This window comes from Lissotriton vulgaris, chromosome 1_1 (genome assembly GCF_964263255.1).
Source record: "Lissotriton vulgaris chromosome 1_1, aLisVul1.2, whole genome shotgun sequence".
In the NCBI taxonomy this organism is placed as follows: domain Eukaryota; kingdom Metazoa; phylum Chordata; class Amphibia; order Caudata; family Salamandridae; genus Lissotriton; species Lissotriton vulgaris.
The window spans coordinates 1,587,201,144-1,587,215,173 of NC_141685.1; the positions used below are offsets into that span (position 1 = coordinate 1,587,201,144).

At 44.8% G+C, this 14,030-nt stretch overlaps 1 protein-coding gene across 2 annotated transcripts in view; it reads right to left on the reverse strand.

The window, feature by feature from the left end:
- Positions 1-14,030, reverse strand: part of CDK17 (cyclin dependent kinase 17) — a 574,256-nt gene that overhangs the window by 53,064 nt on the left and 507,162 nt on the right. For both annotated transcript variants that reach the window (XM_086918156.1, XM_086918151.1), the window contains exons 12-13: positions 10,615-10,735; positions 8,136-8,233 (exon numbers count right to left, since the gene is read on the reverse strand). In XM_086918156.1, coding sequence (XP_086774282.1) covers positions 8,136-8,233; positions 10,615-10,735 — 219 coding nt within the window. The remainder of the gene's footprint in view (positions 1-8,135; positions 8,234-10,614; positions 10,736-14,030) is intronic.

Genomic DNA, 14,030 nt, shown 5'->3' on the forward strand with positions numbered 1-14,030 from the left:
CCGGATAAAGCATAGCATAGTCTAGGTCTCGGGCCCGTGGCACCCGCTTCAGTGGTGCAAACTGTCTAGGAGCCTCCTGAAACTTAGCAGTACAATCAGGGAACAGTGAAAAGTGGAACCCTCAAATTGTAATGTCCCTAGTTCCCTGGCTTTCCTCAGTGCTGCATCCCTGTCCCTGTAATTCAAAAATTTAGCAATGATCAGGCACGGAGGAGCCCCCAGAGGTGGCCTCGGACCCAACGAGCAATGCGCCCGCTCTATAACAAACATTGCAGAAAAAGTGTCACGGCCCAGCAATGAGACCAATAAGGTTTCAGTGAATGTTTCCATATTTCCAGTTGATGTCGACTCCGGCACGCCCGTAAGGTGTATGTTACTCCTTCGTGATGATAATGTGGATGCTCTGCTGACTCTGCTTTACCTGCCGGGACCCTGCCTGTGATTCCTGTTTTTCTACCAGCGCCTCGCGGTACCCGCTCCGCGGGTCCCGCTTCGTGGGGTGTGCTTGAGCGGAACGTGGTCTGAGGAAGTGTTGGCCCTTGAACCGGGTGTCTCAGTTGTGGGTGCGCGAGTTGGCGGCAGGGCTGCGAGCAGCGGGACCGGGACTACATATCCCAGGAGTCCCCGCCAGTCCGAATCACCATCACCTGGGCCGCTCTCCCTGCCTGCCCCGCCCCACCAACAAACTTTAAAAACCCCAGCTTGTGGAGATCATTTGGGACGCTCTGCTGACTCTGCTTTACCTGCCGGGACCCTGCCTGTGATTCCTGTTTTTCTACCAGCGCCTCGCGGTACCTACTCCGCGGGTCCCGCTTCGTGGGGTGTGCTTGAGCGGGACGTGGTCTGAGGAAGTGTTGGCCCTTGGACCGAGTGTCTCAGTTGTGGGTGCGTGAGTTGGCGGCAGGGCTGCGAGCAGCGGGACCGGGACTACATATCCCAGGAGTCCCCGCCAGCCCGAATTACCATCACCTGGGCCGCTCTCCCTGCCTGCCCCGCCCCACCAACGAACTTTAAAAACCCCAGCTTGTGGAGATCATTTGGGACGCTCTGCTGACTCTGCTTTACCTTCCGGGACCCTGCCTGTGATTCCTGTTTTTCTACCAGCGCCTCGCGGTACCCGCTCCGCGGGTCCCGCTTCTTGGGGTGTGCTTGAGCGGGACGTGGTCTGAAAAAGTGTTGGCCCTTGGACCGAGTGTCTCAGTTGTGGGTGCGCGAGTTGGCAGCAGGGCTGCGAGCAGCGGGACCAGGACTACATATCCCAGGAGTCCCCGCCAGCCCGAATCACCATCACCTGGGCCGCTCTCCCTGCCTGCCCCGCCCCACTAACTCCAGGCCCTATAGAAACAATCGGACAATCCCGCTGCGCGGGAGAAGCCCGGGACAAGGGCGGGCCGTCTGTGGCCGTCAGGGGCTGCAGGAGGCTGGGCTGGGCCCACTCTCTGACTCCCTGTGTGTTATATATTGGCTCCATTAGTGTTGATGTGTTGATGTAGCGAGCTATCATTCTCTTTGTGAAGTGATTTTGTTGTGCCTTTCTAATGCCCTGCCCAATCCTTGTGTTGTTAATACCGTTAAACATGTCCTCATCCCCTACTACCCCCATAGTGAATCCCCTTCCACCTACGGTAGGGGTTGCTATTCTGGGTCCTTTAAATAAATACTTCACTAGGGCTACACGTGATATTGATAGAGAGATCGCCCTAGCTGAGCGTAGGCAATCTATTGAACTTCTCAAACTTCCCATAGAGAAGCGAGCAACCTTGGGTTCCTTGGTACCGGTCCCTCCTTCTCCGCTTATAACGGAGTTAAGACTCCTCTGTTGGCTTACCCTTGGTAAAGCCCCTTGAAATATCCCTGTCGCCTAGCCCAGTTTTGGCGGGAAGTGTGTTGGGCCTAGACTTGCAGACCAGAAACGAGTTACCGGCCTCAGTCTCTACAAACACACTTCCACCTACGCCTATTGATAATACCACTTCTGTTAACGAGGGCCCCATTGTTTTACTAGGTATGCCACCCCCCGGTAGCTTCTAAGATTCCTCATAATAAAAGGAAAAGGACTACTAGTCCTCGAAAAAGTTGTCACTCTAAACCCAATAAGAAAACTAGGAAACTAGGAAACGGTACAGGAGCGGGAGCTTCTCATAAGGTTAAAGGGACCGGTTTGGGAGGGGTTGAGTCTGATAAGGGCGGGGTGTCCTCTGAAAAATCACTAGGTATCCCAAATGATACTTCGACGACAGCATCTGCTGAGATCATCTCCCCAGACATTCCTTTACTTATGCAGATTGAGAAATTGATGAAATCTCTATTGACCCCCATAGTAGAACGAGTGAAAAGGTTAGGGGAACGCCTGGATAGCTTTGAACAAGCAACCCTAGACAATTTCTTTTCAACCAAATCTCTTATTAAATTACATTCTAGGACTCGGGATAGTGATAATGGGGGGATTCAAGTGGTTAGGATGAGTTCTACCATTCCACAAGACTCCTCTAATATAAGTGGAACGGCTAGTGGGGTAGCCAGTCCAGAATCCTCCTGTTGTTACCACTAAAGGGGGGCCTCATCCGTCAGTCCAAAATCAAAAGAATAATCCCCACCCATCAGACCAATCGAGGGCGAATAAATCCCAACCTAAGAAGAAATTGCCATCCGAGGTAATGGGCACTATTAATACTTCTAAATCAAGGCACCCCGGAACCACCAATTGCCATGACCCAGCCCAAATTACAATGACTTGTTCTGCTCCGCTTGCAATCAGACAGCCTGATGTTTCCCCTACTAAAGTTGCCCGTAGAATACCTCCTATGAATCTGCCCCCAGAATGTCATCCCTTTGTTGCCATTCTTACCAACGTTCCACCATTGTTGGCCGGGCAGCAAGAATCCTTCCAGACGCTAAAAAATAAAACTATGCACTGGTTAAGGATAAATAGACCACTGCCAAGGGAACTTGATGGGCTGATTCTGGGTAGAAGGGTAGGTTGGGTAGGTAGGGGTCATAAGAGTTTTGAGGGGGACTGCATAGTAGTTAACTTCAAGGATCCTAGGGTAGCCTTGCAAATTTCTAATCAGAACTTGGGTGCTAGCAACCCAGGTGGCGGTCCAAATCTATTCCCTAACCCTGGAATTTGATCTTCGGGCAACGAATGGTAGGACGCCTCTGGATTCTTCTGGAGCGCATACCTACAACAGGGTGGATCACACGTCTAGAATAGATTACATCCTTCTTGACGCCAAATTCTGGGCTTATTTGTTGGACATGGAGGTACTCCCCTCAGTAGAGAGCAACCACAACTTGCTCTCACTTGCTCTTCGCCCCTTTTGGTCGGAGAACTTGGTACCCTATGTGTCCTCCATAACTCCTGCTCACCTGGAGCTTTACCCCTCCAACTGTGGCAGGCGCCTAAAATGGAGTAATTTAATTATGGACAAAAATAAAGTCCTATCCATTTAAAAACTTTTGGTCTCTGCCCAGTCTAGGCTAGATGATTCCACGTTAAGTCCTGAGGAAGTATCATCACTTTTTTGTGCCACTACTAAGGCTCTGATCGAACTTTTTTATCTTCCCAACACGACCTCTAGAGTGTCAAAGTCCAAACCTAGGCAGAACCCTTATGAATGGTACACTAAAAAATGTAGGGAGATGAAAAGCTCCTTGATTAATGCTGTGAAGAGCAAGTCACTGCCAGATATACGCTTGGCAAGGAAAAATTATTCTTTGACGGTGATTGCAGCCAAGATGGAATGAGAGGATCGTTTCTGGGTGGACTTGCGGAAAGCTAGTCTGGACAGGGATGCTAGAGGTTTCTGGGCCCTCATACGATCCAGGGACAGACCAGACAGTTAACTGTTGACGTGTAACATCACCCCCCAGAGTTGGTTCAATCACTTCTCATCCCTCTATGTAGCAAATGACCTACTCATCAGCAATACCCCCTGCTAGGACTTTCTATAACTGGATTAGAGCATGCCCCTTTCACTGTGAGAGAGGTGTTGGACGCAATCAAAATCTTGGTACCACTGAAAGCAGCAGGGCCCGACGGGTTACCCGGTGACCTAATACGGGCAAGCCCGGGGGAGTGGGGGATTCTTGTATCTTCACTGTTAAACGCCATTATTGAGGGTGCGCCCATTCCGGAACCCTGGAAGGGGGCAGAGGTTGTCCCGATATTCAAGAAGGGGTGTCGGGACAGCCCTGCCAACTACAGGCCAATAAGCCTAATTGACTCTACACAAAAATTAGCAGGGAAGGTGATCCTGCGAAGGATGTTAGAATGGATGGACGACAATAACATTCTGTCGGACCTCCAAGCCGTGTTCCGCACTGGTACTGGGACCATTGAGCAGGCCTTTAGATTAACTCTTCTCCATTGGAAGGTGGTGGTACTGGGAGGGGGCAGTGTTTATCTAGCTTTTATAGATCTGAAGACTGCCTTCGACCTGGTTCCCAGAGAGAAGTTATGGAAGGTACTGCTAGATCTTGGATTGCCCCCGTATATTCTTTCTTTATTGTTAAAATTTCATGATGGTAACTTTACTCAAGTGCGATGGGGCACGAAGGGCGAAAAAACAGAAAGAATTCCTGTGGGAAGGGGCGTCTGCCAGGGATGTGTCTTAGCGCCCACTCTGTTTTCGCTTTATGTAAACGGAGTGGTTGACTATCTACTTGGAACTCCTTCGGACGCTCCTTCACTGGCGGGCAAACGGATTCCCACACTGCTCTTTGCAGACGACACTCTCCTTATTTCTAAGTCCCCATGGGTCTGCAGAGCCTCTTAAATAGTTTTCAGGAGTTTTGTTTGTCGAGAGGCTTGGTAATAAACACAGACAAAACTAAGTTCCTGGTCATGAACCCCCTTAGGAAATTTGGCAGGCTTCCAACCTTGAACTCCGAGCCACTAGAGAGAGTTTCCGAATTTGACTATCTGGGTATCTGCCTCAATGACTCCCTTTCCTGGAATCCACATATTTACAAAATGCTACTGGGACATAAAAGGGTAGGAGGAGCACTACTTAAGAAACATCGCTCCTCATCCAGTAAACCTCTTGCCCCAGTAGTGGAAATATATAAAGCGAGAGGTGTCAGTGCCACCCTATATGGGGCGGAGTTGTGGGGCACATGCAACCTAGACCCAATAGTCAAATTGGAGACCAAGTTTTTGAAAGAACTGATGGCCTTGCCACGGAGTACTCCAAATGTGCCAGTATTACTGGATCTAGGTTGTAGACCCATCGGGGACCAAGCGCAGCTTCGCCCTGTGCTTCTTTGGGCGAGGTTGTGGCGAGTGCCCGAATTGGTCTCCTACGCTGAAGCTCTGTCTGAGGTCATGGATATGGCAGGGTGGTCCAGGATCAAGTGGCTGAGGGATGTCAAAAGACTGTTAATGGAAATAGGGTTACCCGATGCTTGGGCTACGAAATCTGCCCCACCAAAGGCTACAGTTAAAAAGCTGTACTGGAACTGGGTCTCTGCAAAATTACATTTAGACTCACGCCATTGTAACGCAACAGTAGCTTTTGTGAGAATTAAGGATGTGGTGGCTTACGAAACCTATTTAGACATTATTTCTATCCCTTTTGACCGCACCCTGTATTTTAAGTTTCGTGTGGGAACCCTACCTGTAGGGGAGGTAGTTGCGTGCTGGAAGCACCCTCACCAACTTTCCCCTTTTTGTGCATCCTGTCCTACCCGCATAGAGTCAGTGGCCCACATCTTCTTTGAATGCCCGGACTATTGTGCCCCGCGGTCTAGTTGGCTTAAACCACTCTGTAGACTTTTGGGTATTCGCCAGTGTTCAGCGATGATGCGTATTTTAATGACTGACACATCCTCTGTGATTGTATGCGCCATCGCTAAATTTTTGAAATGCACTTGGTTGATTCGTAACAGAAGGCTTTCACTATCCATTTAATCCTTTTAAACCTTTTAAATCAATTCTTGTATCCATTTTTAACAATTATGTGTAACAGAGTGTATATGATATCATTATGAATTGTGCTTTTGTATTGCTTTTATGGTACTTGCATACCGAAATAAAGCCTATCAATCAATCAATCAATCGATAATGTCTGCGCAGGGTGGCTTCCCTCACAGCAATGCAGACTCAGCAGGGATGTCCCCAATCGTTAAGGTCCGGAAGCAGGACAGCCAAGAATGCCAATGTATCCTGCGCCACCATGTCAGCAAACTCTCCACTTACAGTAAAGCTGCCTCACGCGACCCCACAAGACCCAGCCGCTCCACCAGCTCTATTCTCAGGGGGAAGAATTGGGAGATCAACAGCGTGCAATGTAAGCAGCCTCCGCCACACACCACACATGCAGCGAAGCATGCAGGCACCACCAGGCACAGTTTGAGGAGATCACCAGCGGAAGTAGGTCAATGCTCTGTTCAAGAACCAAACAAAATCTTTCGTAGTTGGTGCGAGTAGGAAGGGGCTCCGATCAAGCAAAAATGTCTTGTGCAGGTACAGTGCAGTCCTCTGGCACTGGCGCGGCCACCTGTACCTCGGTAGATAGGCCCAGCGGCACCACCAGAGCCGTGAGCGGGGAATAGGAAGGAGACCCGCAGCCTGCTGTGTGTGCCGTCCTTGCTACTCACTGTGCATACATCGGGGCTAACGGGCACCATGAGGCAAAGTCCGGAGCAATCGCCAGTTGGGGTGAGGCAGTGCGTCGACGGAGGCCAAGGCCCAGGCGTTAGTGCCACAGCAATCTTTAGGCGAACGGGCGCCTCAAGAGCAACAGAGTTCCATCCCAGGCTCCATCCTCACAGCTCCGCAGCCCATGGCAAGGCGCCGGGGGTGCGTAGTGTCGCTAAGCTATTTCGTTGCGGCTGATCGTCGCAGCTGCCCCAAACCAGCGATGATCACTGCCGGAGGGGTTCCAACACCCCCGGCGCCCAGGTGCATGCAGTTTAATCAGCTGATACTGCCAGGATATTGAAGGATCAAGTTATGGCACAGCGGAGCTCAACTAGCAAGTGGCCATCTTGTTGAGCCAGCATGCCCCCCCGCCCAATTATCAAGAAATGTCACCAGGTTTTTTATAAGCGGGTCCATTTGTGCTCAAGATCCAGCTTATCCAATCGGTCCTGGAGGTCCATCTCTGCAATTGCTCTGGTGCTGTGCAGTCTAGGTGATTCTGCTATATATACTCTTCCATTCACTGCTTTCAGTGCTTAGGTTACAGTCCTCATTATTGTTAAAAAGGAGGCATTCTTTAATTGCAGAAGAGATGGCTACATTAGTGACAGTTTCTCTCAAGAGACACCAGTACTGACAGATAGTCAGAAATTACCATGACCCTGTGTTCCACGCTATCAAAATATGTGAACAGTGTATGGCATACAGAAAACATATCCATATGTTTGTGTACTAAGGAATTGTCTGTTTAATCAAGCTTCTGGTTTATACTATGGTATGTAGCATAGGTTTATACACCAGAGATATTGTACACCATTCCTGTGCTTGTGGAGACTGGAGTTTCTGCCAATAATACAATCCTTCACCAGAAGTCACTGGACAAGAATATTTTAAGGTTGGGTCCAAGTACAAGTTGGAAAACATACCTCACAGGAACAATTAGTGGGTTTGGATTAGTAGAATTCTTCTTAGGGAATTGTTTGTGATTGGCTTGATGTTAAGGTGACACATTTGAGTGTGCCCCCCCACCCCCGACACTCTTATAGTAAACCTCACAATATTCCAGTTAAAACAGTTCGTAAACACAGGAGAACATCGAACATCAGTAACGCCAAGGAAGGAAACAATTCATGGGCCAATACCTGGGCTCAAACTCTACCAGCAGCACCACACAGAAGTGCACTGGGAATTTCGTGGTGCTGCTACACCTACTTTAGGCGCGCTTTGGGCTCCTAGTTTCAAATCTATACATTTCCAGGATCGTCCAGGGCTACTGTTTTTGCAATTATCCAGAATGTTACCTATCTCTATTTGTATAACTTTACACTATATTGTAAAAACATGTAGTTTGCACTATTTTCCCACGGCACATTGCTAATTGCTAGTCGATTACAGCCTTGAGGACACACGTTTCTCATGCTGTGGGGAAAAACGCAATTAATGTCGATATTAATGACGATTCTAGAGAATATGTATTATTAATGATATTTACCTATAAGTCTGAAAATCAAGTGAAGTTCATCTTCTACCGTTGAACCGGGAAACAGAGGTCTTCCAGACGCCATTTCAAAAAATATACAACCCACACCCCTTGATAAACGAAGGGGAAAGAGAGAAAACAATCATTAAAACATTTTCACAACTCTTCGTGCAAATTAGCAGCATTTAAATGTATTTATTTGGCTGCAAAATAGCTTTAGAAAATACCAAAAAAGAAATCGAAAACATTATTTTAAAAATAGAAGAGAAAAACATATCAGAAAAAGCGCATAAATAGTGGAATCATCTCTAAATCAGACTTATTTGAGCTCACATTCAGAACGAGCTTTAATAGTGATCTCTGCGGCATTAACGTGTTAATGCAAGTCGCAGCTGTTTAAGGAAACTTACTTGAGCATAATTAGCGTCAGTCAACAAATAACTAAAGAAACTAACATTTCTTTGCCTAATTCATCTTTCTTTAACAAGTGGTAATAAATTAAAAAATACTGATATATAAAGAATCCAACTAAATAAACGTGCGCCTACAAAATAATGCAAGCATTTTTTTTTCGTTTTGCTTGCCGATTCGAGCTGGATAAGTCAATTTATCAAGCTAAGTGTTTTAAACAATGATAATGTTAACCATAAGTAATTAAATGTTCACATATAAGTATAGGAAAGGTCCCTAGATTAAATGGTTCGAAACTGATAGTGCACAGGAGAGCAAGAGGAAGAGTTAATCTATATCAAACTGTAAACGCACTCAGAGGCGCGAAGGAAAAAAGTATTGAAAGCTCAACTTTTTTAATGGTATGAAAGGAAATGTGCACGAGAAGTGGGAAAACACACAGAACAGGGGAACACATCTCATGGACTGATTTGAGAAAAAGAAAGACACATTTTCCGAAAAGCAGACGCTGTGGAAGAATAAAAGAAGCCATTTGGAGAGATGGTAAACAGGCTAGCTCCACAGGAGGAAGAAAGACTAGATGGACAGGCTAAAACAAATAAAATCACTCAATAGAAAACAAGTGTGACAAAACAAATAGCCAATGGAAAGTATTGGCGGAGTTGCTTTCTAAGTCAGCTATTAGCATGTCCCCCATAAGTCTTTCACAACCAGTTGTGTTGTCTGTCAGACTTCGATCTAAAAAGAAGTACCTTGCAGAGGCAGTTAGCAAACAAAGGCATAGACTGACTATAAATGAAAACACATCATCAAATGAAGCATGAAACACACTACTACTCATTCCATAAAAAAATATAGTCATTGAAAAATAAAATACTAGGAAGGCAGATTTACATAGTGAAGGAAACAGTGCAAAGATAACTAACCTTTGGAATGAATAACAGGGAAACAGGTGCAGAACACTTTGAGGTTTCCCTCTGAAAATATGTTGCTAACATTTTGTCTACACTGTTTACATTTTAACTTTGAAAACTTTCGCCATTACCCTTTTTATTGTATTTATGCCCTAATATTGCTACGTATTTCTCATATTATTTTTCTTTATTCAAAGTTTAGAGATTGTTGAAAGCCACAATGACATTTACAAACTTTTCTCCAATCTCTTACAGCGCTTAATTTGTAAATGATTAAGTGCTAGGGCCCAAAGTCCCGTTGGAGCACGGACTGTCGAATGCCAAGGCTTTGTAGCCTTGATTGCAACCCATGCCTCTTTCATATCCCATTAGACACTGTGTGTCCCTTTCGCTCACTCTTGCAGATTCCTTCTTATCTCTGCTTTCATTGTCTGTTATTGTTTTTCCATCTGTCTCTTTCTCCTTGTTCTCCTCGGTTTTGTTTTTCTCTCTCTTGTACAAAGTCTGATGGGGAAAAATAAGTGCCAGTCCCCAAAACAGATGTGGTCCCCAATTGTAATATCAGGCTCATATTAAGCACTGCTTTTATGAAGGGAACTGCCACAGTGTGGGGCAGAGGGCGGAGTTACTTATGTTGACACCACAAAAGTGCTTTCCCTCTCGAGGAAAGATTTAATGATGTTCGCTCACCAGCAAACAACAAATAATCTCAGTATAGACCCATAGCTCTGTGGCATACCGGTTGTTAAAGGTTCTGAATCCTAGTTATAGGCTCAAAACAGTCACAAGGGCCTAAAATGAAGGTAATGGCCTTTAATCAATAGAGCCCACGGAAGAAAGGATACAGTTTTTTCAGAACACCCAGCCACTAAGGATAGAATGTTCTACTTTAAACAGAGAGGAACAGAAAGACAAACATTTGAATGTTGAAAGGCATATACAAGTCATTATTGGTTCTGAGCTACTCCAGTGTCTTTAGTGCAGCTCTCAACATTCTAGTGCTGCAATTCTTCTTTGTGAATTTTGTTTTTAAAATTGGGGGTATGGTACTTTGCTGGATACTCTGCTCTAATGTCAGACCATTGGAAAGAATATATCGCAAATGAGCTTCAAGCCTCTGTAAAACATGAACAGAGATGTTCTCATTGCTGCTTAAACCCACTTACCACATGTCGATTTGTGTGGAATACTCTGAAGATCCAAGTAGGACATCTGGCGGCCTGTACCATAACGTGACAACTTCATTTGAGTAGGTTTTTGTGGGAACCGACTTCGCTCTAGCCAAACCTTCATTGGAGAAAACACATTGATAATCAGTTTCAAAAGTAGAAGTGATGGTTCTTGCTGATATCTGCATTTTTGTCTTAATTCCTAAGCATGTTAGGATGAACAGTGCAGATCTCCTTGATGATTAGCCATAACCTATCACAGTTATACACAGTTTAAAGTAACAAATGATTTTACTTACTCAGGCGTCACAATACAGCTTCTGTTATTGACAAGACAATATAGATTGAAAATGGTGGCTTGAAGTTCAATTAGGAAAAATAACAAAACGAAGGCGTTGTTCACAAAATTCTCAATTTGCAGCATTGTTTTTAATTTGCATACATATAGACAACGTGTAATACAAATTTTAATAAAATGGGGTAAAGCAGAACACTAGATTGCACAGATTTGTTGTGAGATGCTCCGTTTCAGCTGTAGGACCCTGCCAACTGTGATTCCTGCCCTGCCATAACGTGCTAATCCAGTCCTGTGCCTTGAAAGTGCGTTCTGCAGACGTTTTTCTACAAAACTCGATGCAGTGATGACTTTGTACCAATTGGAACTGACGCAGTGCCACTTCGAGGACATCCCTGTGTGGCTCGACAACGACAAGCGATGGGTACGCAGCATCTCCATTGTAAGGGGTTTGAAGACGATGCATCACCTCCATAGTAAGGAATCCAACGTCAACGCATCTACCAGACTGCATGGATCGGAATAGACGCATCGAGTCTTCATCGCCGATGCTTGCTCTATTGAAAGATACTTTTTCAGCTGGACCTGCATGGGTCCTCTAGCTGGCCTGCCCTCCATTGTGGCCATATTCTTTAAGAATTATTATCTCAAGTTCTACTTATTGGATTTTTGTCATTTTGGTCTCGTTTTACTCATAAAAATATTCTTTATTTTTTCAAAACTGGTGTGGAATCTTTTCACTGTGTTACTGTAATTAAGGTGTGGCACAAATACATTACAAATTGCCTCTTGAGTTAAGCCTGACTGCTATGTGCCAAGCTACCAGAGGGTGAGCACTGGTTAATTTAGGTTGTGTATTTGTCTTTCCCTGGCTAGGATTGTGTTCCCTACTTGGACAGGGTGCAAATCTCCATTAACTAGAGAGTCAATTTTTCACCACTTGGAGTTTTTCCACTGGCCTGTTTTATGTGTGTGCTTGGTAATGTTATACGCTCAATCAAATATATTTAAAGCATCTTTGCTTCTAGCCAAGTACCTGATGTGAACAGATATCTACAATTCGGTGGTCCCCAAATAATTTGCCTTTTCATCACTAAACGCAATCAGGACTGCTCAATAATTTAAGCAAGGCCACAAAATGTTCTATGTCATTCTCACTTCTCTCGGAAAACAAAAGGTTGATGTAAGAGATCTTTTCTGACATAGGCTACTACGAGGGTTGACTTTGTTGTCAAATGTCAGGAAAGCTGCCTTTAGGGACCTACTTTCCTTACATCTGAAAAATAATATCTTGAGTGACATTAAGTATGACTTTTGTCCTTGTGATGGTGCTGAAATATCCCTTCTGATTATTACAGAAGCAGAATTGACTTTTCTGGATCAAGGTCAGGCTTGAGCACTACTACTAATGGACCTATCTTGAGCATTCAATGCCACAGACCATAATATGCTACTGCCTTGGTAATGGCTTCCGGAATCAATGAAACAACTCACTCATAATTCATGTCTTTCGAGAAAAGGAGTACACCCCATGTTAAAATCCACAACTATCCACAACTACCACTACTTGTTGAGTTACACAGGAATACCAATTATTTTTATCTTCTTTCACAGCTACATGTTCAAAGTGGTCTACCTACAAAAATGGTTACCATGATTCCCAGGTTCACCTAACACTATATTAGAGATCTGGTGATACGCATTAGGTAGCGTAGCAGTCTGCTTATCATATGCTCAGAAACAGTGTTATAATTCCCCATTAGGGCCTTCTGTGGTTCTCCCTTATTTCAACATCACTACATGTTGGAGTCCACGTTTGCTTTGCACAGCTACATGTAACATTTATTTTTGTGCCACAATATTATTTTGGAAATAGGCTGCACGTGTTCTTGTTTTTCTGTGCTCGGTTAAGCAACATCTCCTACCACTTAAGACACAACAAAAAGAGCAGCTACTGTTTTCCAACACAGCACTTATCATATAAACCGAAAAGTGCTCTTTGCAAAACTGAGAGGATTCTAGCATAGGGGAAAGATCTTGGAATGGGTGCACTTTCCCTACACAACCTGAGATGCAAATCACCTAACTATGAATGCCAGGAATGGGCTCCGATTCTAATCCCAGAGATCACTGATATAGCACTGTGCTCACGTAGAAGCTATATCATTTACCATGGTAGGGCTCTTCTTTGTTTACAGCTTGCTCGTAAAGCGGATTACTCTGCTCAGTTATATATGTTTTCTAATCGCAGCACACTTGCTTCATAATAGAGCACACAGTTTCAATAAATATTATCTTTTGTTAAGAAAACATGAGTGAGAAAACAAAAGGTGACGATGTGTTTCCATGGTACTCCTCGGGACTAGAGAGTTGTGTTTTAGGATGCCAGTTTACCTGGTAATCTGGAAAGGTTAGGAGGGAAGGTAAGGCACAGTGAGCTAGTCCGGTTTTTGTCCAGAGGTACTGATATGGTATAGTGACTTAGTCCATACATTCTGACATCCTGTGGTCCCAGGCACAGTTCTGTTTCCAAACAGAATTTGTTCAACAACAGATTAATTAAAATGGACTATGCTTCAATGCTGTCATCAATGGGGATATTAATCTTGGGCCTCGTGAGCCCCTCTTCTCTTCCATTCAAACAGCCCACATCACTGGATGTGGGTACCAGAATATCGTAGTCAGAATATGGTCTAACATAAATGTATTTTTAATATGGTTTACAAAAATATCCCTCCTTAACGTTAATGATGGAAAATCTACATCGGATATACTACGGGATTACATTTTTGTATATATTATTTAGATCATAATATTTAAAACTGCCAAAATCTCTAAAAAGACAATCTGGCATACAACCACATCAATGGAATCTCCTCATGTGCCTTCTCAGACTGTGTGCAGCAAGTGAGCACACTTTGATATTGTCCTCTCCTCTTTGCTGCTCAAAACAATGTATTTCATCTCCTATGCCTCATATGCCTGCTGTAGGCAATTCATGAACTAATGATCCAACATCAGATATGCCATATTCTAAGCAGTGGTAATGTCTCTGTAGCGAAAAGGCCAGAGGAAGCAGGCACTCCAACAGGGCCTGCTGCACCCGAACCAGAAGACA